Genomic DNA, 23826 nt, shown 5'->3' on the forward strand with positions numbered 1-23826 from the left:
TAAATGGAGAGAAAGTTGAAGCAATCTCACCAAAATCAGGGACTAGACAAGGATGCCCACTCTCTTCCTACTTATTCAATATAGTAATCATGTCCTAGCCAGAGAAAATAGACAACAAAAGGAGGTCAAAGAGGTACAAATTGGAAAGGAAGAAATGAAAATATAACTGCTGATGATATGATAGTATAATTAAGTGACCACAAAAGTTCCACTAGAGAATTTTTAAGCCTGATAAACAATTTCAACAAAGTGGTTGGGTATAATATTAACTCAAGCAAATCAGTAGCCTTCCTCAACTCAAAGGATAAACAGGCTGAGAATGAAATGAGGAAAATGACACCCTTCATAATAGTCCCAAATAATATAAAATAGCTCAGTGTGATGTTAACCTAGCAAGTGAAAGATTTGTATGATAAGAACTTCAAGTCTCTGAAGAAAGAAATTGAAGAAGATCTCAGAAGATGGAAAGATCTCCCAAGCCCATGGATTGGCAGGATTAATATAATAAAAATGACTATTTTGTCAAGAGCAATCTACAGATTCAATGCAATCCCCATTAAAACTCCAATTCAATTCTTAGTAGAGTTAGAGAGAACAATTTGGAAGTTCATTTGGAATAAAAAACCCCAGAGTAGCTAATGCTATCTTCAACGATAATAGAACTTCTAGAGTAATCAACATCCCTGACCTCAGGCAGTATTACAGAGCAATAGTGATAAAAACTGTATGGTATTTGTACAGAGACATACAGATAGACCAGTGGAATAGAATTGAAGACCCAGAAATGAACCTATACATGTATGGTCACTTAATCTTTGACAAAGGAGCCAAAACCGTTCAGTGGAAAAGACATAGCATTTTCAACAAATGGTACTGGTACAACAGGAAGTCAGCACGTAGAAGAATGCAAATTGATCCATTCTCAGTACCTTGTACAAAGCTTGAGTCCAAGTGAATCAAGGACCTCCACATTAAACCAGATATATTCAAACTGAAAGAAAAAAAATGTGGGGAAGAGCACATGGGCACTGGTGAAATTTTCTCAAAAGAACACCAATGGCTTATGCTCTAAGATCAAGAATTGACAAAATGGGAACTCAAAAAATTGCAAAGCTTCTGTAAGGTAAAGGACACTGTCATTATGACAAAATGCCAACCAACAGATTGGGAAATGATCTTTACCAATTCTACATCCAATAGAGGTCTAATATCCAAAATATATAAGGAACTTAAGAAGTTAGACTCCAAAGAGACAAATAACCTTATTAAACATGGGGTACAGAGCTAAACAAAAAATTCTCAGCTGAGGAATATCAAATTCCTGAAAAGCACCTAAAGAAATGTTCAATAACCTTAGTCATCAGGGAAAAGCAAATCAAAACAACCCTGAGATTCCGCCTCATACCTATCAGAATGGCTAAGTTCAAAAGCTAAGTGGCAGCAGATGCTGGCAACAATGAAAGAGGAACATTCCTCCATTATTGGTGGGATTGCAATCTGGTACAACCTCTCTGAAAACCAGTCTGGAGGTTCCTCAGTAAATTGAACATTGCTCTACTTGGGGACCCAGTTATACCCAAAAGATGCTCCAACGTTCAACAAAGACACATGCTCCCCTATGTTCACAGTAGCTTTATTTATAATAACAGGAAGGTGGAAAGAACCCAGATGCCCTTCAACAGAGGAATAGACACAGAAAATATGGTACATCTACACAATGGAGTATTACTCAGCTATCAAAAACAATGACTTCACGAAATTCATAGGAAAATGAATCAAAATAGAAAATAACATCTTGAGTGATGTAACCCAATCATAGGAAAACACACATGGTATGCACTCAGTATAAGTGGATATTAGCCCAAAAGCTCAAATTACGCAAGGTGCAATCAACAGAACACATGACACTCAAGAGGGATGACCAAAATATGGATGCTTCATTCCATCTTAAAATGGGGAATAAAGATAGCCAAAGGAGGTGATAGGGAAGCAAAGTTTAGAGCAGAGACTGAAGGATTGGCCATTTTGAGCCTGCCACACATCATGCGGCCCATATATATACAGCTACCAAAAGTAGATACGATTGATGAAATTAAGAGGTGCATGCTGACAGGAACCAGATATAGATCTCTCCTGACAGACACAGCCAAAACAGAGAGAAATACCAGCTGCAAACCACTCAAGTGAGAATGGGACTCCCATTGGAGGAATTAGAGAGAAGACTAAAAGAGCTGAAGGGCTTGTAACCCCATAAGAACAACAATACCAACCAACTAGACATCCCAGGAACTAAACCACAACCCAAAGAGTATACATGGACTGACCCATGGGTTCTACTGAATATGTAGCAAAGGATGGCCTTGATGGGCACTAATAGAAGGAGAAGCCCTTTGTCCTGCCAAGGTTGGATCAACAGTGTAGGGGATTGTTGAGAGAGGGCAGTAAAGGGGGTGGGTGTGGAGGGGAATATCCTTATAGAAGGGGAAGTGGAGGGATTAGGGGGCTTTTGGAGAGGAATCCCAGCAAGGGAATATTTGAAATGTAAATAAGCAATACCCAATGCAAAAAAAATTAAAAAGTAAATAAATTTAAAAAAATGGGAAGCAAACTAGACCTGGGACCAAAGCCTTTTAGGAGTTATTATGACTTTTGTCTCCAAATGACATCTCTCTTTCAGTGTCATTGGCATCAAAAGTGCTTTCTCGTAAATGATTCCCCTAACAGCATCATGTGAAACTCATTTCTATGGATGTTCACCTTCAACACCTCTGAAAGCATACTGAATAATTAATTATTTCATATTTTATGTGTCCTAATTGTATTGCAATTAAATTAATCTATTTCTAAGGAAGCAAAGATACTGATCAAGAACTATACAGTGAGATTCCCTTGCTGCACCTCTTTTCCGTGCCTGCTGAGCCCTCTGGGCATGCCCGGGTGCCATGAACATCCTGTTATCTCTGGTTGGTATCCATTTTCTTGTCACGTCTCTGCACACCTTCATCAGACCTGCTGAACTGGAATACCCATCAGAGTCCTGCTGCCTCAGGATCTGTCAAGAGCCTATAAGCTAATACTTGGCAGGTGATCTTCCTGAAATAACTTTGCCTTAGATTAATATCTATGATGAACTCCATTAGGCAGGCCCAGGAGAAAGTCCTTTTAGAAAAGATTCTTGCTATTAATATGCTTTTTCTGTTATTGTTACACATACAGCAATCACTAGGAATTAGCCAATTCCTTTTGAGCAAATCTCTGGAGAACTATGAAGATGTACTGTCTGGTAGTGATGCTATCATTAATTTTTAATGATGATTTTATAAGAATTCCTATAATTATATGAGTATTTATGAAGCTCTTTAATAGTGGGACTGTTGTTAGGTTCTTTTCTGATAGTTAAAACTGCAATGACGACTCTGTTAGCCTCCAATTATATTAACAGTTAATTGCCTCTTATATAAAACCCAGACTTTCTGTACTCAGAACACATTTCAAGATAATGTAAAACCATTAACCAAAGGTTATAAAATGGGAACTGATTATTTATTTTTGGTCCTATGACAGAAGATAAAATATTAACTGGATTTATCTATACAAAACTTCACTAATAACTTTGTTATAGTTTTTAATGCTTGATGAACCTGTGGAGCTGTGACGGATAATGAATGTTTAGTCATATAAATATTCCTAGTGTATATTCATGTAAACATTCACTGTTATAGACTTCTTATTCGATCTTTGATTTGATTTAGTGAGTGAACTTGTGATGGACTTTTACCATGCAGTCATGTATTATGAAAGATGCATAAGTACTGCGAACATAGAGAAGAGTGCATAGAATTTTTTCTTATCTACCTTTTTCATTCATTCCATTTTTTCCATGTTGTAAGAGAGGAAATTTTGGCAATTTAATTATAAACTCTAAAATCACTTTTCTTTTTGTGAGCAGACTGAAAGTTAGAGCATCACAGTAGTACCTGCTTACATAGAACGAAGGTCACATTACTTAATCCCCTGCTGTTAGAGTACAGGTGTCCATCACTTAAGCCAGAACTTTTTACCCTTAGAAAGAGCAAGAAAGTGTTTAGGATGTTTTAGACATTATCATGAGCATTTCAGTATAGTTAGAGAGCTGGAACATCTGGAGACCCTCAGTCTTTAAAGTCCTACCAGAGTTCTATTCTATATCCCATATCAACCCGCTCCAGGCCAGGACATTCTGAGCAAGGATCACTGAGGTTAGTCCTCCTCCAAATACTCCTTTACAACAGAACATTCAGTAATTAAAGCCATTCAGGTAACTAAAGGGCCTTGAAACAACACAATAAAAAAGGGCAATATGACTGTTTCACAATACAGATATACTACCGCAGCAAGCACTGAATTACCTAAAATAAACAATGCATAAGAAAATGACTATAAATTCAATCTTGGAAATGCAATAGAGGCCTTTAAAGAGGAAATAAATGAGCCCTTTAACAAAATACAGAAAACTACAGTCAAAAAGATAGAGGCTTTTAAAAGTGAAACAAATAAATCCCTTAAATTAGTGTCGGGAAATACAATTAAATGGGTGAAGGAAATAAATATAACTGTTTAAGACCTGAAAATGGAAACAGAAGCAATAAAGAAAAGATAAACCAAGGGAATTCTGGAGACGTAAAGCCTAGGGAATAGAAGAGGTTCAACAGATGCAAGCATCACTAACAGAAGATAGATGGGAGAATCTCAGGCATACAAGAATCAGTAGTACAAATTTATTCCTCAGTAAAAGAATCTATTAAATCTAAAAAATCCTAATACCACTCCCCAAAAATCCAGGAAACATGGGATAACAGGAAAAAAAAACCTAACTTAAGAATATGAGGCATAGAAAAAGAAGGTGGAGTTCTAGTTCCATAGACCAGGAGACATTTTTAAGAAAATTATAAAAGAAAACTTTTACAATTCGATCAAAGAGGTGCCTATGAACATACAAGAATCTTATAGAAAGAAAATTAGAGTATACTGGAAAAAAATATCTTTCAAAAAGTCTACAAAACTAAGAAGAGTATATTAAAAGAGGCAAGTGGAAAAGGCCAGGTAACGTATAAAGGCAGACCTAGCTGAATGTCACATGACTTCTCAACAGAGACTCTAAAAGCTATAACAGCCTGCACAGATATTTTGCAACCTCTAAATATCCACATATGCCCAGTTATACTACTATATATAACAACACTCTCAATCATTATAGATAAAGAAATTGAGATATTTCAAGACAAATCCAAATTTAAATATTATCTGTCCCCAAATGCATTACTATAGAAAATACTAGAATGAAAATTCCACTCCAAAGAGAATAATAACACCCAAGTAAACAGAAAGGTAATTCTGTACTAGCACAAACAAGAGAGGCACACACAAGAATGTGCACATGCACACATAATAACACCATCAACATCAAAATAACAGAAATTAAAAATCATTTTTCATTAATAGTCTTGAACATCAGTGGATCAATGGACTCAATTCCCCAATAAAGGCATGAAGGCTAAGAGGATTAATGCAAGCATAGGATCCATTATTCTGCTACATATTAGTAACATATCTCAGCAATAAAGATAGACATTAGGTTATAGGGCTGGAGAAATACCTTCTAAGCAAATGGTTACAAGAAAAAAGTAGAGTAACCATTCTATAGCTAATAAAATAGTCTCAACCAAAATTAATTGAAACAGACAAGAAATGAAACATCATACTCATCAAAGGAAGAATCTACCCAGATGTTATCTTTATTCTAAACATGTATGCCTCAAACTCAAGAGCAACTATGTTTGTGAAGGATAATTTAATAAAGCTTAAATGGCACATCAAACGCCAAACACTAATAGTGGAAGATATTTACATCCCAGTCAAAAAGTTTGACATGTCCAACAGGAAAAACTGCACAGAAATGATGAAATTACCTGACATTATAAATCAAGTGAACCTATCTAAGACCTACAGAATATTTCACCCAAACACAAGAGAATATATCTTCTTCTCAGAACATCATGAATCCTACTGCAAAACTGACCATATAATCAGTCCCAAAGCAAATCTCAACAGATACAAAATATTGAAATACTATATTGTACATTATAAAATGACCATTAAATAATGATGTAATTTAACAGCAGTAGAAACCCCAGAAAGTCTACACACATATGGAAAAAAAGGACTGTCTACTCAATGATCTCTAGGACATCAAAGAAGTCAAGTAATAAAAACTTTTCTAGAATTCAAGTGAAATGAAGGCACAACATATTCAAACATATGGGACACAATGTTAGCAGTGCTAAGAGAAAGGTTCATAGCACTGTCTTCATAAAGAAATTAGAAAGTTCTCATACCAAGAATTTAAAGATACACAGGAAACCTCCAGAAAAGAAAAGCAAAAACACAAGCTTGGAATACCTAAGGAAAAAATCACAGAACATATGTAGATCAAGAAGATGGAAGATCAAAATATGAATGCTTCAGTCCTTCTTAGAAGGGAGAACAAAACACTCATGGGAGGAAATACAGGGACTAAGAGTGGAACAAGGACTACAGAAAAGGTCATCCAGAGACTGCCCCATATGGGAGTCCATCTCATATACAGCTACCAAACCCAGTCACTATTGCTGGTGCCAAGAAGAGCTTGCTGACAGGTGCCAGAAATGGGTGTCCCATAAGAGGCTTTGCTAGAGCCTTACTGATATAGAGAAGGAGGCTTGCAGTTAACCATTGGACTTGTCAAAGGGACAACAATGGAGGAGTTAGAGATAGCTGAAGGGGTTTGCAACACCATAAAACGAACAATAGTATTAACCACCAAAACCCCAATGCCCCACCTAAACCTAGAGCTACCAGGGACTAAACCACCCACCAAGCATATGCATGGAGGGACCCATGACTGCAGCCACATATGTAGCAGAGAATGACATTCTGCAGAATCAATAGGAGGATATAACCTTGATTCTGTGAAGGCTCATTTCCCCAACGTACGGAATGCTAAAGCCCTGACATGGGAGTGGGTGAATCGAATGGGAATATCCTTATAGAAGCAGCAGGAGGAGGAGGGAGTAGAGAAGAGGGGCAAAAGGGGATAACATTTGAAATGGAGTTACATAAAGTATCCAAGACAAATAAAATAAAAATGTTCTGTTGTAAATAAGATCTGAAAATTTTAGTATGAATTCAAGCATGACTGCATAATTTCCTCGTGAGTCATAGGAGAAACCACAAGAATAATTTTCCTGATGAGGTTAAATATAAAGCCTGTTTGTTCCATATGTAAATTCTGATAATTTATGTATTTTATAACATTGACTTATTGTAACTTATGTGTAGTCTCATAAATACTACAGAGTAAGCAGTTTTTTCTTACCTAATACTTAACGTAATAAAATAAGATTTTATTTTTTTTAAAAAGTAGGCAGAAAATGATCAAGGTTATGGTTGAAGTCAATAAATTAGAAATAATACAAAGAATCAAGGAAAAGAAGAGCTAGTTTATTGAGAAAAATGAAGAAGATAAATAAACCTTTAGCCAAATTAACCCAAAGACAGAGAGACAGTATCCCAATAAACAAAACCAGGAAGGAAAATGGAAGCATAACAACAGACAAATAGGAAATGCAATGATTTTATTTCAAAAGCCTATGTGTCATACCAAAAAACAAAATGAAACAAAACAAAAAAAACTGCAACAAATGTCTTATCTAAATGGATGGTTTTCTATACAAATAGAAATTAACAGAGTTAAATGAAGATCAGGCAAACTATTAAAACATTCCTATAAACCCTAAAGAAAGAGAAATCAATAAAAGGCTCCTGAGCAAAAAAAAAAAAAAAAAAGCCCAGGTCCAATTGTTTTTAGTGCAGATTTTTACCAGAGTTTGAAAGAAGAGCTAACACTAACAACCGTGAATCTGCTGAACAAAACAGAAACAGAAGGAAGACTGCCAAACTCATTATATGAAGCCACAGTCATCCTGAAGCTTAAACCATACAAAGAATAGACAGAGAGAATTTCAGAACCATTTTTCTTATAAACATTGATGCAAAAACAATTTTAAAAAATGCTTGTAAACCAAATCTTAGGAGCACATCAAAAACTCCATCCACCATGATCAATTAGGATTTATCCAAAGGATGCATGGATGGTGCCCTATAAAAAATTCATAAGCATAATACATCACTTAAACAAACTGATAGGAAAAAATCATATGAGCACTTCATTACATGTTGAAAGAGGCTTTAGCAAAATCCAATATTTTAGAATTCACTATGAAAGTCTTAGAGAGGTCATGAATACAAGGCACATACCTAAACATAATCAGAAATATACAACAAGACATGAGCCAACATCAAATTACATGGAGAAAAACTAAAGAAATTCCACTAAGATCAGAAACCAGGCATGGCTATTCCTTCTCTCCCAATCTAATTAATACAGTACTTGAAGTTCTAGATAGAGCAATAAGACAAGTAATGGAGATCAAGGGGATAGAAATTGGAAAAGGAGGAGTCAAATTCTCAAAGTTTGTGGATCATGGGACAGTATTCACAAACATAAGCAACCATAAAAATTCTACTAGCGAACTCCAATAGCTGATAAACAACTTCAGTAAAATGGATGCATACAATATTAACTAAAAAATTAATTACCTTCCTTATTGTAAATGATAAGTAGGCCATGAAAGAAATTAGGGAAACAACAGCCCTCACATCTTCAAATTATATAACATATGGTCCATGCTCATGTATCAGTAGGATTAACATAGTAAAAATGTACTGAAAAAGGCCATCATACTGAAAGCATTGTTCATTTTTAATTCAATGCCATCAAATTTTCCAACACAACTCTTTACAGATCTTGATAGAGAAATACTCAACTTCATGTGCTAAAACAAACAAACAAACAAACAAATAAATAAACATTAAAATCAGGATATCTAAACAACCCTGAACAGTAAAAGACTAACTGGCTGGAGGTATCCCCATCACTTATTTCAAGCTCTACTACAAAGCAACAGTAATAAAATCTGCATGGTGTTGATATAGGAGCAGTTAGGTTTATCATTGAAAATGAATTGAAGACCCAGAAATAACATGATATACCTATGGACTTTAGAATTTTGACAATGCAACCAGAAAAGATACTTATCTAATGGTGCATGTAGAATAATGCAAATAAATCCCTATCACCCTGAAACTACAACAACAACAACAACAACAACAACAACAACAACAACAACAACAAAACCAAGAAAAAAAAAACAAACAAAAAATTCCCCTCAAGTTCAAGTGGATCAAAGACCTCAATGTAAAACCAGATATAGTAAGTCTAATAGAAGAGAAAGTGGGGAATATCTTTGAAGTCACTGGTATAAGAGACAATATCCTGAATAGAATGCCAATGGCTCAGGTTCTAAGATCAACAATTGATAAATGGGGCCTCATGAAAATTAAAATCTTTGATAGGGCAAAGGAGAGACTTCCAAGAGCACAAAATGGCATCCTCAAAATTGGGAAAAGATCTTTACCTATCCTCCATCTGACAGAGGACTACTATCCAAAATTTATAAAGAACATAAGACGTTAGATTCTGACAGCCCAAATAATCAAAGTAAAAAGTGAGGTACAGAGGGAAACAACTTTCAACTCATGAATCTTAAATGACTGAGAAGCACTTAAAGAAATGTTCAAAGTCCTTAATCATCATGAAAATGCAAAATAAAATGTCTCTGAGAATCTATCCTATACGGATCAGAATAGCTAAGATCCAAAATCTCAACGGATAGTGCAGGGCAAATGTATGGAACAAGGAGAACACTTCTCCATTGCTGGTAGGACTGCAAACTTTATGACCACTTTGGAAATCAATTTTATGTTTTCTCCAAAAACTGCAAATAGTTCTACCTCAAGACTAAAGTATATCACTCCTATGCCTGCACCTAAAAGTTGCTCCTTTATACTAGGGAGAAACTTGCTCAACTATATTCATAGCATTTTTGTTAAAATTAACCAGGTACTGTAAAAAGCCTGAGGTCCCTCATCTTACAAATGGAAAAAATGTAAGGTACAGCTGCACAATAGAATTCCATTCTTTCACTTAAATAAAAGATATGGAATTTAAGAATATCATCCTGAATGAGTTAACCCAGATTCAGAAGGACATGCATGGTAAGTACTCACTTATAAGTGGATATAGCCATAAAATAAAGGACACCCATTCTGTATTCCACAGACCCAAAGGCACTAAACAAAACAGGAAGGCCCACATGACAGTGCTTGAATAGCACTTAGAAGGGGAAATAAAATAGTCCTGGAGGCAGATTCAGAGAAGGAAGTGGGCAGAAAGGGGTATAGGAAAGGGGTGGGAGGGGTACGGGATCAGGTGGGATAGGAGAGATGGTCAGACGGCCATAAGAAAGACTAGAATTCTGTAATTGGAAGTAGTGGGCTGGTGGAGGACACCTAGGGAATGTGCCAGAGACCTGGTCTGAAGGAGGCACCCAAGAATCAATGGTGGTGACTTACATGAGATTTGCAGAAGTGGGGTATGAACCTGAAGAGGCCACCTTATGTAGCCAGGCAGGAATCCCAGTGGAGGGATAAGTAAACCAACTCACCCAAAACTGTGATCCAAAATTTATCCTGTCTACAAGACATATAGGGACAAAGATGGAGCAGAGACTAAGAGAATGTCCAACCAAAAACAGGCTCAACTGGAGACTCATCCTGGGTGCAAGCACTAATCCTTGATTCTATTAATGAAACTGTTATATTTGCAGGCAGGTAGCTAATATGTCTGTCCTCTGAGGGAAACTGACTCAGACAGATTTAGAGACCCATGTCCAAACATAGGCTGAAGGTTCTGGACTTTCATAGGAGTGTGGTAGAAAAGATAGAGGCTCCTGAAGAGGATGTGAACTCCACAGAAGACAGACCTGTCAGCTAACCTGGACCATTGGGGGCTTAGAGTCTGAACCACCAACCAAAGTGCTTACATGGAATGGACTTAGGACCCCAGCACATATTTATCAGATTTGGAGCTTGGTCTTCCTGTAGGTCCTGATGTGCTGAAACGGGCTATTCCTAATGCTGTTGCCAATCTCTGGAATAGGTTCTTCTACCTAAGTTGCCTCATCTGGCCTCAGTGGGAGAGGATATGGCTAGCACTGCAGAGACTTGGTGTGCCAGGGTGAGAGGATATGGGGGTGGTCCATCTTCTCAGAGGAAAGGGGGAGAGGAATAGTGGAAGAGCCTATAGAAGTAGGAGAAATGAGGATTTAAAAATTAAAATATTTCTAAGTGTTTTTTATGATGCTAGTCTTCGCGTGTTTCAAAAAATAAAAACATATTCCAAAACAGCATGAAAGGAAACTTTATCTCTTGAAGATGTAAACATGCCATTAAACACAGGAGAGATGGTTAACATATATTATGTAACATATGACATTTTCAAATCTGTTTCAATTATGGATAGACAATAGCACAAAATTAAAAGCAATGTAATTGTTAATTATATTCAGGAATGTATATTTCTTTATAATTAATCATGTTTTCTTATATTTTCTAAGCAATTATATCTAACCTTTTGGGAAAATATTCAAACATTTTATTTTTCAAGAAATTTATAATTATTACTTGTTATAAAATGTTTTTTCAAATTTTTAATATACAAATAGTAGTAAGCAAATTTTAAAATTTCCGAGGTATCATTGTTTTCTTTTCTTTTTTTTTTGTTTTGCTTTTTGTTCATTTTTTTCTTTCTTCTTTCTTCTTTTTATTTTTATTTTTTTTTTCATTTTTTTAATTAATTTGAGTATTTCTTATATACATTTCGAGTGTTATTCCCTTTCCCAGTTTCCGGGCAAACATCCCCCTCCCCTCTCCTTTTTCTTATGGGTGTTCCCCTCCCCACCCTCCCCCCATTGCCGCCCTCCCCCCAACAGTCTAGTTCACTGGGGGTTCAGTCTTAGCAGGACCCAGGGCTTCCCCTTCCACTGGTGCTCTTACTAGGATATTCATTGCTACCTATGAGGTCAGAGTCCAGGGTCAATCCATGTATAGTCTTTAGGTAGTGGCTTAGTCCCTGGAAGCTCTGGTTGCTTGGCATTGTTGTTCATATGGGGTCTCGAGCCCCTTCAAGCTCTTCCAGTTCTTTCTCTGATTCCTTCAACGGTGGTCCTATTCTCAGTTCAGTGGTTTGCTGCTGGCATTCGCCTCTGTATTTGCTGTATTCAGGCTGTGTCTCTCAGGAGCGATACATCCGGCTCCTGTTGGTCTGCACTTCTTTGCTTCATCCATCTTGTCTAATTGGATGGCTGTATATGTGTGGGCCACATGTGGGGCAGGCTCTGAATGGGTGTTCCTTCTGTGTCTGTTTTAATCTTTGCCTCTCTATTCCCTGTCAAGGGTATTCTTGTTCCCCTTTTAGAGAAGGAGTGAAGCATTCACATTTTGATCATCCGTCTTGAGTTTCATGTGTTCTAGGCATCTAGGGTAATTCAAGCATTTGGGCTAATAGCCACTTATCAATGAGTGCATACCATGTATGTCTTTCTGTGATTGGGTTAGCCTACTCAGGATGATATTTTCCAGTTCCAACCATTTGCCTAGGAATTTCATAAAGTCGTTGTTTTTGATAGCTGAGTAATATTCCATTTTGTAGGGGTATCATTGTTTTCAATTGCTTATTCAGTATATTTAAAACATAATACTCTTCAATATTTTCTAGATAGTACTCCACTATCTAGTAGCTGGTCTTAACCTACTATTCACTTGTGTGCTTATCACTTCAATTCTCTGTCTCTGAATTCTACGTGCATCTTAAATTTAAATTATACAAAACAAAAGGATGTAGAAATTCAAATTATATGAAACAAAAGGTAAGTACATTAAATGAAAGTGTACATTTATTATTTACATATGTGCCATAACTGCAAAAGAAATTACTTCCATCATTCAATAACTTGGTGCAGTAATAATGGCATCAGTATCAATGTATCATAGGATCATTGTCACAAAGAAGATATATCCTTCTAAATATGAAATGTTTATTTCATAATTCTTCTCAAAATTATTCTAAAATTTTGATTTAAAATTCTATCCTGCTTTCCAAACTCATTTATGGATTGAGTACAAATGAAAATACAATTCATGAAATGACAGCATGCCCTATGTTAGGACACACTACAAAATACCCGCCTTTCAAACAGGCTTCAGCATCTCTGAGCATCGACACCTTTCCTTTAAACTTGTAGTATACTGGATAAATAAGTATATGCAACTCACATTTCTCAGAGAAGATTAAATTTAGGTGTATTACATAGTGCTATGATACATCCTGCTGAAGAGAAATGCTATAGTGATTGTTAGAACTCTAAAGCAATTTCCAAAAGAAACTATTAGGTACAATGTTTTGAGAATAATGAGTCAAAATGTAATCCAGGTTTTGGGAGGCTTCTAAGTCAATGGTCAGAATTCCTGATTCATTTTATATTAGGTTGAGACTTAACTTCGCAGTAGTGGTAATTCCTCATTAAGAACCATGTATAGATGAGAGAAATTAATCAATGTAATTAAACTTTTGGTAAGTTAAATACTTACTTGTCATGTTGGAAATTTCATTTTCTGGGCAGGGTGTACAATCAAAACAGCAAACAGGCTTTCCCAGCTGAGGGGATTTTCTGAATCCTGGACTACAAGGAATACTGCAAACTGAGGTTGGAGACTGAGGAAAATCACAATGTAATTATAAATAAAAACATTTACCTACCTGTCAGTAGTTACAATGACATAGACAATGAAAAGAAATGAAATGAAAAACTGAAAAAGATGTCTTCATAATGCATTAAATTAAGAAGAAATACTTCTTTGCAGTCTGTGATAAAATTATAGTTGTATTGTGATTTATATAATTGTTTTGAATTATATAATTATATCATGACTTACATACAAATATGTACATTTATATGTACATATATTATCTATGTCTATAAATCCTAGATAGATAAATAGATAGATGATAGATAGATAGATAGATAGATAGATAGATAGATAGGTAAAGATAGATACATGTCCTAGTGGAAATAAATTGTCTTGAAAACAAGTATAGGAGTATAGGAAATGAGTTTGTAAATAAATTTTAAAATGCTGTATCCTATGAAAATGATAAGATCAACTTATGTTGCATGTAGTGTTTTACAAGTAAATCCAACAAACCTGTTGGTGGCCTGTGTTCCACTCTATCATTTCTTTCAACATATATAATTGTCGACCATGTGATAGATTTTGGGAAAATGTTCCTATTTTCAGCTTAAATACAGGATTTGGCAAAAAAGTCAAAGTCTGGTGAATCTCATACTTTGTATCCAGTTTTTCTTCATGATTCAGGTTCACTTTGTCACCAACAGGGTTTATAAATTGGATATTTCTCAGGAAAGAGAGCATCTGAAACATTTATTATTTTAGTTTTAACTATGCCTACAGATTAGGAAAGAAAATATAAAGTTTAATCTGTCTCTGATTTTAACTTGTCTTAATAATGTGTCTTAATTACAAATAGTCTGATATCAGAGTGGGAAAAATGCCACATATAGGCACAATAACATTAAAATTCCTAAATAATTCTTTCTCAGTGAAGTTAATTCTCTAAAATATGCACAGCTTAAATATGAGTGGGAATAGTTAAACATTCTTTACCTCATTTTCTGTATATTATTATCTGATAGCCAAGTAGGAAATTGAGGCCCTTGTTGAGGAAGAAAATGCTAGAATTTTTCTGTTATTTGGGACCTATTCATTACATAGATTATCAATTCCTTGATCATTTAAAAAGGTCAGTCACCTTCTTGTTCCAATAAGAATTTCATGAGAAAGCAACATATTTTGTTTCAAATATTAAAGATAAGAAACACATTTATGGTGGAAATATTATGGAAACTAGCACAAACAGATTATGAAATTATGGAAGTTTCAGTATTGGCTGTACTTGAGTTTAAGAAACAAAAGAATTTTCAATGATATGCAGTGAAGGAATACAGCAATTGGTGTATTTGAAAGAAAAGAACTTAGAATCTTAGAAGCTACAGTATTCATCGGAAAAATTAAGTCTATGACTCTATGAGATATGTAGTGGAAGAGCGATTACCTGCCAAGAGTCAAATTCTGGTTCTTTTCCATCATCTATTTGCCATGTATCTGCTTGTTTCAGAAGCATCTGTTGGAGTGTGTAAGCCACAGCATACATAGAATTATATAGGTCATAAGTAGTATCACTCAAAGACATTTCAAAATGGTGCCTGTATAACCATCTAAATATGTTTTCCTTTGGACAATTTTGCAGATTCTTACATTCAGATAATGACAAAGAACAATTAAAATACACCCACCATAATATACCAAGAGAAAAGTCATCACTGTAGTTTGAAGGGTATGCTGTCTGGATAAATGTTTTAAAACCAGATAATTCAGAATAGTGATGTGAAAAACTGAGAGTCCCATAGAAGGAATTAAGGAGGAATTTTCCATTATTTATGATCATATCCCACTGTGAGGTAGTGACCCAGATTCTTTGGATATCAAATAAATTCCATAGTCTAAAGTTCACCTGTAGAGGAGAGTCTTTGTCTCCATAAATGATAACAACTTTTGCTGATGACATCTTGATCTGGTTGTAATAGATATTATACCTTTTCAGAAATAAATTGTCATCACTAACAATGATACTCACAAATGCTAAACAAAAATTGTTCCTTTGCATTTCTCTTCTCAATTCCAAGATAAATTCATAACCTGGGTCATCATCTGAAACAACAGCTCCTACCCAGTTCCAGCTGAAATGGACAAACAAAGAAACCATGGCCAGTGCCAGAGATGTGTCCTTAGGAGCCATTTGGTAAAGATATGGATACAGTTCTTGGTTGCTCAAGAGAGGGTGAAATGGCCCATAGTAAAGCTGTAAGCCATAGAATGTGAGAAATAACATGAGGAAGCCGAAATATAAAATGCTAGTCTCACCAAGGTATTTTATGTTATTTGTGACTATTGTGAAAGGTGTAGTTTCCCTACTTTTTTTTATATCCTTATTAACTTGAGTATTTCTTATTTACATTTCGATTGCTATTCCCCTTCCAGGTTTCCGTGCCAACATCCCCCTAACCCCTCAACCTCCCCTTCTATATGGGCTTCCCCTTCCCATCCTCCCCCCATTACCACCCTCCCCCCAACAATCACCTTCACTGGGTGTTAAGTCTTGGCAGGACCAAGGGCTTCCCCTTCCACTGGTGATCTTACTAGGCTATTCATTGCTACCTATGAGGTTGGAGCACAGGGTCAGTCCATGTATAGTCTTTGGGTAGTGTCTTAGTCCCTGGAAGCTCTGGTTGGTTGGCATTGTTATTCATATGGTGTCTCAAGCCCCTTCAAGCTCTTCCATTCCTTTCTCTGATTTCTTCAACGGGGGTCCCGTTCTCAGTTCAGTGGTTTGCTGCTGGCATTCACCTATGTATTTGCTGTATTCTGGCTGTGTCTCTCAGGAGAGATCTACATCCGGTTCCTGTCAACCTGCATTTCTTTGCTTTCTCCATCTTATCTAGTTTGGTGGCTGTATATGTATGGGCCACATGTGGGGCAGGCTCTGAATGGGTGTTCCTTCTGCCTCTGTTCTAAACTTTGCCTCCCTATTCCTTGCCAAGGGTATTCTTGTTCCCCTTTTAAAGAAAACATGAAGCATTTGCATTTTGGTCATCCTTCTAGAGTTTCATGTGTTCTGTGCCTCAGGGTAATTCAAGCATTTGGGTTAATAGCCACTTATCAATGAGTGCATACCATGTGTGTTTTTCCATGATTGGGTTACCTCACTCAGGATTATATTTTCCAGTTCCATCCATTTGCCTATGAATTTCATAAAGACATTGTTTTTGATAGCTGAGTAATATTCCATTGTGTAGATGTACCACATTTTCTGTATCCATTCCTCTGTTGAAGGGCATCTGGGTTCTTTCCAGCTTCTGGCTATTATAAATAAGGCTGCTAAGAACATAATGGAGCATGTGTCTTTGTTATATGATGGCAATCTTTTGGGTATATGCTCAAGAGAGGTATAGCTGGGTCCTTAGGTAGTTCAATGTCCAATTTTCTGAGGAACCTCCAGACTGATTTCCAGAATGGTTGTACCAGTCTGCAATCCCACCAACAATGGAGGAGTGTACCTCTTTCTCCGCATCCTCGCCAGCATCTGCTGTCACCTGAGTTTTTGATCTTAGCCATTCTCACAGGTGTGAGGTGAAGTCTCAGGGTTGTTTTAATTTGCATTTCCCATATGACTAAAGATGTTGAACATTTCTTTAGGTGTTTCTCAACTATTCGGCATTCCTCAGCTGTGAATTATTTGTTTAGCTCTGAACCCCATTTTTTAATAGGGTTATTTGTCTCCCTGTGATCTAACCTCTTGAGTTCTTTGTATATTTGGGATATAAGCCCTCTATCTGTTGTAGGATGGGTAAAGATCTATTGGCAATCTGTTGGTTGTCGTTTTGTCCTAACAACAGTGTCCTTTGCCTTACAGAAACTTTGCAGTCTTATGAGATCCCATTGTTGGTTCTTGATCTTAGAGCATAAGCCATTGGTGTTTTGTTCAGGAAATTTTCTCCAGTGCCCATGTGTTCGAGATGCCTCTCCAGTTTTTCTTCTATTAGTTTGAGTGTATCTGGTTTGATGTGGAGGTCCTTGATCCACTTGGACTTGAGCTTTGTACAGGGTGATAAGCATCGATCGCTCTGCATTCTTCTACATACTGACCTCCAGTTGAACCAGCACCATTTGCCGAAAATGCTATCCTTTTTTCCATTGGATGGTTTTGGCTCTTTTGTCAAAAATCAAGTAACCATATGTGTGCGGCTTCATTTCTGGGTCTTCAATTCTATTCCACTGGTCTATCTGCCTGTCTCTGTACCAATACCATTCAGTTTTTTATCACTATTGCTCTGTAATATTGCTTGAGTTCAGGGGTATTGATTCCCACAGAAATCCTTTTATTGTTGAGAATCATTGTTTTAGGTATCCTGGATTTTTTTTATTCCAGATGAATTTGCAAATTGTTCTGTCTAACTCTCTGAAGAATTGGCTTAGTATTTTGATGGGGATTGCATTGAATCTGTAGATTGCTTTTGGTAAAATGGCCATTTTTACTATATTTATCTTTTTATCCCTTGACTAGAGGAGGGCTACAGATTTGTTTTAGATAAGTTTATATCCAGACACTTATCTGAAGTTGTTTATCCACTGTAGCAATACTCCTGTGGATCTTTTGGGGTCACTTAAGTATATTATCACATCATCTGCAAATAGTGATATTTTGAATTTCTTCCCCAATTTTTATCCCTTTGACCTTCTTTTGTTGTGTAAATGCTCTGGCTAGGACTTAGAGTACTATAGTAAATAAGTAGGAAGAGAGTGAGAATTCTTGTCCAGTCTGTGATTTTAGTGGGATTGCTTCAAGTTTCTCTCCATTTATTTTGATGTTGGCTACTGGTTTGCTGTATATTGCTTTTCTAGGTTTAGGTATGGGCCTTAAATTCCTGATCTTTCCAAGTCTATTAACCTGAAGAGTGTTGAGTTTTGTCAAATGCTTTCTTAGTATCTAATTACATGTTCATGTGTTTTTTTTTCCTTTGAGTTTGTTTATACAGTGGATTATGTTGACAGATTTCCATATTTTGTTTTTTTCTGGGAGGGGGGAATTCTTGCAGGTCATGTATTTGAGAATAGATTTGTATATAGAATATTTACACTTGATCTTAGCCAAAAGGCAGAGAAGTGATACATAGAATATTTAAAGAACTTATACAAATTAAAAGGTAGAATATTTTTTAAAAGTCCAAGGTCTATACCAGTGAACATGCCCACATAGATGGAATTTCACAAAATTTCCCTAGATGAAAAACAATAGGCATGCGGCAGCTGTTGTTAAAAGAAAAAAAATCAGATACCACTGTGTGAAATAATGCAAATGGACTAATGTTTGAAATACTTCAGTTAAAAAAAAACTGGCCACAGAACTATAGGGTATTACTCTAAAGATAGGCAAGTGCCCAATGCAGATTTCCATATTTTGAATCCATCACTTCATCCCTGGGATGAAGCCTACTTGATTATGATGGATGATTGTTTAGATGTGTTGTTTCTTGGATTTGTGCTGCGAGAATTTTATTGAGTATTTTTGCATTGATATTCATAAGGAAAATTGTTCTGAACTTCTGTTTTATTGTTGGATCTTTGTGTGGTTTAGGTATAAGCATACCTGTGGCTTCATAGAAGGAATTGGGTAGTGCTCTGTTTGTTTCCATTTTGCAGAATAGTTTTGAGAGTATTGGTATTATTTCTTCTATGAAGGTCTGATAGAATTCTCCAATAAACACATCTGGTCCTGGGCTTTATTTTGGTTGGGAGACTTTTCATGACTGCTTCTACTTCTTTAGGCATTATGGGACTGTTTAGATGGCTTATCTGATGCTGATTTAACTTTAATACCTGGTATCTGTATAGAAAATTGTCCATTTCCTCCAGATTTTCCAGTTTTGTGGAATATAGCCTTTTGTAGTAGGATCTAATATATTTTTAAAATTTTTTCAGATTCTGTTGTTATGTCTCCCTTTTCATTTCTGATTTTGTTAATTTGGATATTCTTTCTGTGCATTCTGTTTATTCTGGCTAAGGGTTTATCTATCTTGTTTATTTTCTCAAAGAACAATAACATTTGAAGTGTAAATAAAAATATCAATAAAAATAACAAATTGCTAGTCTAAAAAAGTGTGATAAACAAAACTTGGGAATGTTAGGAACTGTACCATTATGAAAATTGTACATAATTTCTTAAGTCTTGTAAAGTACAGAAAAGACTAAGTCTGATAGTGAAGCACATCAGATGTCTATTGCACTTAAGTCTTATTCATGCTAAAAAAATGGCATGTGCTTCTAAATATCTGTGTATTTATGCTTTGAATTCTATGCATCAAAATAGACAAATTCATTTGCTTACTTTCACTAGCCTCAGGATCAGAAAATTAAATCTGTAGAGGAATTTTAATCCAGCAACATGACTATACTTAATGGATCACATCTGAAGACTTGTAGGCAAAAAATATCCTGCTGGGAAATAGGCATTCCTTGGAAGGCAGGAGACAGAGGCAAGCAGATCACTTAGTTCAAGGTCAGCCTAGTATAAAGCAAATTTTTAGTATAGAAAAGTTTAGGTGCAGGTGTGATAGTACACACCTTTAATCAAAGTACTCAGGAGACAGAGGGATGCAGATTTCTGAGTTCTAATTAGTCAGTTGAGTTCAATGCAGAAGAGTTAAACCAGACTTTTGAGACTCAGTGCAAAGAATGCAGTGCAATGGTGTTGAGTTAATTTGTGAGTTCATGCAGTTCAATGTGCATCAGTAGAGGCAGTTGTAGCCAGAATATAAAGGAGACAGAAGACTAAAACAAATGGGCAGTGATTGTTCAAGCAAAGCAAATCAATGAGAAGCTGAGTAAAGCCATATCCAATTAGTGACTTTAGGGAAGAATTTGAGCCAGAAGAGTTGAGTTGATCCATCTAGGCAGAGGTCAGAATATACTTGAAAGTGCAAGCCTATTTAATCATAAGCTTTAAAGAATACAATTAGATCAGGCAAATAAATGTTATTTTTACAGAAAGAAAAGAATCAATGCCTCATTAACATCAGCTTCTTCAAACTTACCTCTGGCCTCTTAGTTATGTATAGGAGTGGCCCAACTATGACAGATGCTAACCACATTGGTCCTGTAAGTACAATTAAATATCTTCTCTGATTTATACAGTAGTAGTTAGGAAGATATTTTTCTCTTTTAGAAGATAAACTGTTTATTGTCCAATCATCTAGCAGCCCACATTCAATTTTAACTAGCAGTGAAATGTTAGGTAGAATATGGGGGTTCCTGTTTATTTCTTCAAGGGCAAAATAAAGAGTCAAAATCAAGTGGATAGTCTTAGATGTCAACCTGAAAATAGAAGAAAAGGATCATTGTAGATTAGAGTCTTAACATAATATTAAATAACACTAATATTGTTTATGTATTTAATGCTTGTTTTTTTTAAACTAATGCTATTGTGATACAAGCACTGTTACTGTGGTGTATTAGAATATAATTTCTCTGTAATTATGTAAGGATTTCAAAAATGTTTTAGTAGATTATGATTCAAGTGAGATTCTGTAATTTTGAACTTTAATACAATTTTATTACCATATCTGTTAGCATGGTAGGAAGCACTTCCTCTAAGACAGTGAATCTGCTCATTCCTTTATTTTGGAACGCTAACACTTACCATATGTAAAAAACGCAGGCCTATAAACCTGCCACCTAAATTATAATATTTCTTTTACTCAGAAGCAGGGCTGGCCAAAGACATGATTAATTTATGAGTAGATTAAATAGATAGGCATATCTATCTGAATCACTAGCTCTGAAAATTCTTTTGGATTTAAGCACATAGCCTTGTTACTTTTAGTCTTTCTCTTATATATAGATCTTCCCTCTTCCTATTTGATTCGATATTTTCACTGTCTGGTGGTATGCTGTTGATAATAACAATAACTTTTTATTTTTTTTCTTTTTTTTTAATTAACTTGAGTATTTCTTATATACATTTCGAGTGTTATTCCCTTTCCCGGTTTCCGGGCAAACATCCCCCTCCCCCCTCCCCTTCCTTATGGGTACTCCCCACCCAACCCTCACCCCATTACCGCCCTCCCCCCAACAGTCTAGTTCACTGTGGGTTCAGTCTTAGCAGGACCCAGGGCTTCCCCTTCCACTGGTGCTCTTACTAGGATATTCATTGCTACCTATGAGGTCAGTGTCCAGGGTCAGTCCATGTATAGTCTTTAGGTAGTTGCTTAGTCCCTGGAAGCTCTGGTTGCTTGGCATTGTTGTACATATGGGGTCTCGAGCCCCTTCAAACTCTTCCAGTTCTTTCGCTGATTCCTTCAACGGGGGTTCTATTCTCAGTTCAGTGGTTTGCTGCTGGCATTCGCCTCTGTATTTGCTGTATTCTGGCTGTGTCTCTCAGGAGCGATCTACATCCGGCTCCTGTCGGCCTGCACTTCTTTGCTGCATTCATCTTGTCTAATTGGATGGCTGTATATGTATGGGCCACATGTGGGGCAGGCTCTGAATGGGTGTTACTTCAGTCTCTGTTTTAATCTTTGCCTCTCTCTTCCCTGCCAAGAGTATTCTTGTTCCCCTTTTAAAGAAGGCGTGAAACATTCACATTTTGATCATCCGTCTTGAGTTTCATTTGTTCTAGGCATCTAGGGTAATTCAAGCATTTGGGCTAATAGCCACTTATCAATGAGTGCATACCATGTATGTCTTTCTGTGATTGGGTTAGCTCACTCAGAATGATATTTTCCAGTTCCAACCATTTGCCTACGAATTTCATAAAGTCCTTGTTTTTGATAGCTGAGTAATATTCCATTGTGTAGATGTACCACATTTTCTGTATCCATTCCTCTGTTGAAGGGCATCTGGGTTCTTTCCAGCTTCTGGCTATTATAAATAAGGCTGCGATACACATAGTGGAGCACGTGTCTTTTTTATATGTTGGGGCATCTTTTGGGTATAGGCCCAAGAGAGGTATAGCTGGATCCTCAGGCAGTTCAATGTCCAATTTTCTGAGGAACCTCCAGACTGATTTCCAGAATGGTTTTACCAGTCTGCAATCCCACCAACAATGGAGGAGTGTTCCTCTTTTTCCGCATCCCCGCCAGCATCTGCTGTCACCTGAGTTTTTGATCTTAGCCATTCTCACTGGTGTGAGGTGAAATCTCAGGGTTGTTTTGATTTGCATTTCCCTTATGACTAAAGATGTTGAACATTTCTTTAGGTGTTTCTCAGCCGTTCGGCATTCTTCAGCTGTGAATTGTTTGTTTAGCTCTGAACCCCATTTTTTAATAGGGTTATTTGTCTCCCTGCGGTCTAACTTCTTGAGTTCTTCGTATATTTTGGATATAAGGCCTCTATCTGTTGTAGGATTGGTAAAGATCTTTTCCCAATCTGTTGGTTGCCGTTTTGTCCTAACCACAGTGTCCTTTGCCTTACAGAAGCTTTGCAGTTTTATGAGATCCCATTTGTCGATTCTTGATCTTAGAGCATAAGCCATTGGTGCTTTATTCAGGAAATTTTTTCCAGTGCCCATGTGTTCCAGATGCTTCCCTAGTTTTTCTTCTATTAGTTTGAGTGTGTCTGGTTTGATGTGGAGGTCCTTGATCCACTTGGACTTAAGCTTTGTACACGGTGATAAGCATCGATCGATCTGCATTCTTCTACATGTTGACCTCCAGTTTAACCAGCACCATTTGCTGAAAATGCTATCTTTTTTCCATTGGATGGTTTTGGCTCCTTTGTCAAAAATCAAGTGACCATAGGTGTGTGGGTTCATTTCTGGGTCTTCAATTCTATTCTATTTGTCTATCTGTCTGTCTCTGTACCAATATCATGCAGTTTTTTTTTTCTTTTTAAAAAACATTTATTTATATATAATAAGTTCACTGTAGTTGTCTTCAGACATACCAGAGAGTCTATCAGATCCCATTACAGATGCTTGTGAGCCATCAGCTTGTTGCTGGGATTTAAACTCAGGACTTCTCGAAGCGCAGTAAGTGCTGTTAACGACTGAGCATCTCTCAAGACATCATAATTATATTCCTAAAGTGTCTTTTTCCTTTCACGTATACTTACATAAAGTGTGGCCTTAAGCCAAACTTTTTTTTAAAATTTAGAGAA

At 36.4% G+C, this 23826-nt stretch overlaps 2 protein-coding genes across 4 annotated transcripts in view; both read right to left on the minus strand.

The window, feature by feature from the left end:
• The window catches only part of LOC148007748 (uncharacterized), a 192754-nt gene that overhangs the window by 131558 nt on the left and 37370 nt on the right, over positions 1-23826 (minus strand). The window lies entirely within an intron of this gene.
• LOC134485148 (vomeronasal type-2 receptor 116-like) overlaps positions 1-23826 on the minus strand; it is a 48135-nt gene that overhangs the window by 6708 nt on the left and 17601 nt on the right. The window contains exons 2-6 of one of the 3 annotated variants that reach the window (XM_087610139.1): positions 20766-21045; positions 20060-20620; positions 15170-15976; positions 14242-14469; positions 13627-13750 (exon numbers count right to left, since the gene is read on the minus strand). In XM_087610139.1, coding sequence (XP_087466265.1) covers positions 13627-13750; positions 14242-14469; positions 15170-15913 — 1096 coding nt within the window. In that variant the 5' untranslated portion in view covers positions 15914-15976; positions 20060-20620; positions 20766-21045. Of the gene's footprint in view, positions 1-13626; positions 13751-14241; positions 14470-15169; positions 16034-16876; positions 16881-20059; positions 20621-20765; positions 21046-23826 lie in introns of all 3 variants that reach the window. The other 2 variants (XM_087610140.1, XM_087610137.1) reach the window with 2 other exon arrangements.

The sequence above is a fragment of the Rattus norvegicus genome, chromosome 1 (genome assembly GCF_021556685.1).
Source record: "Rattus norvegicus strain SHRSP/BbbUtx chromosome 1, alternate assembly SHRSP_T2T, whole genome shotgun sequence".
Classification (NCBI taxonomy): Eukaryota; Metazoa; Chordata; class Mammalia; order Rodentia; family Muridae; genus Rattus; species Rattus norvegicus.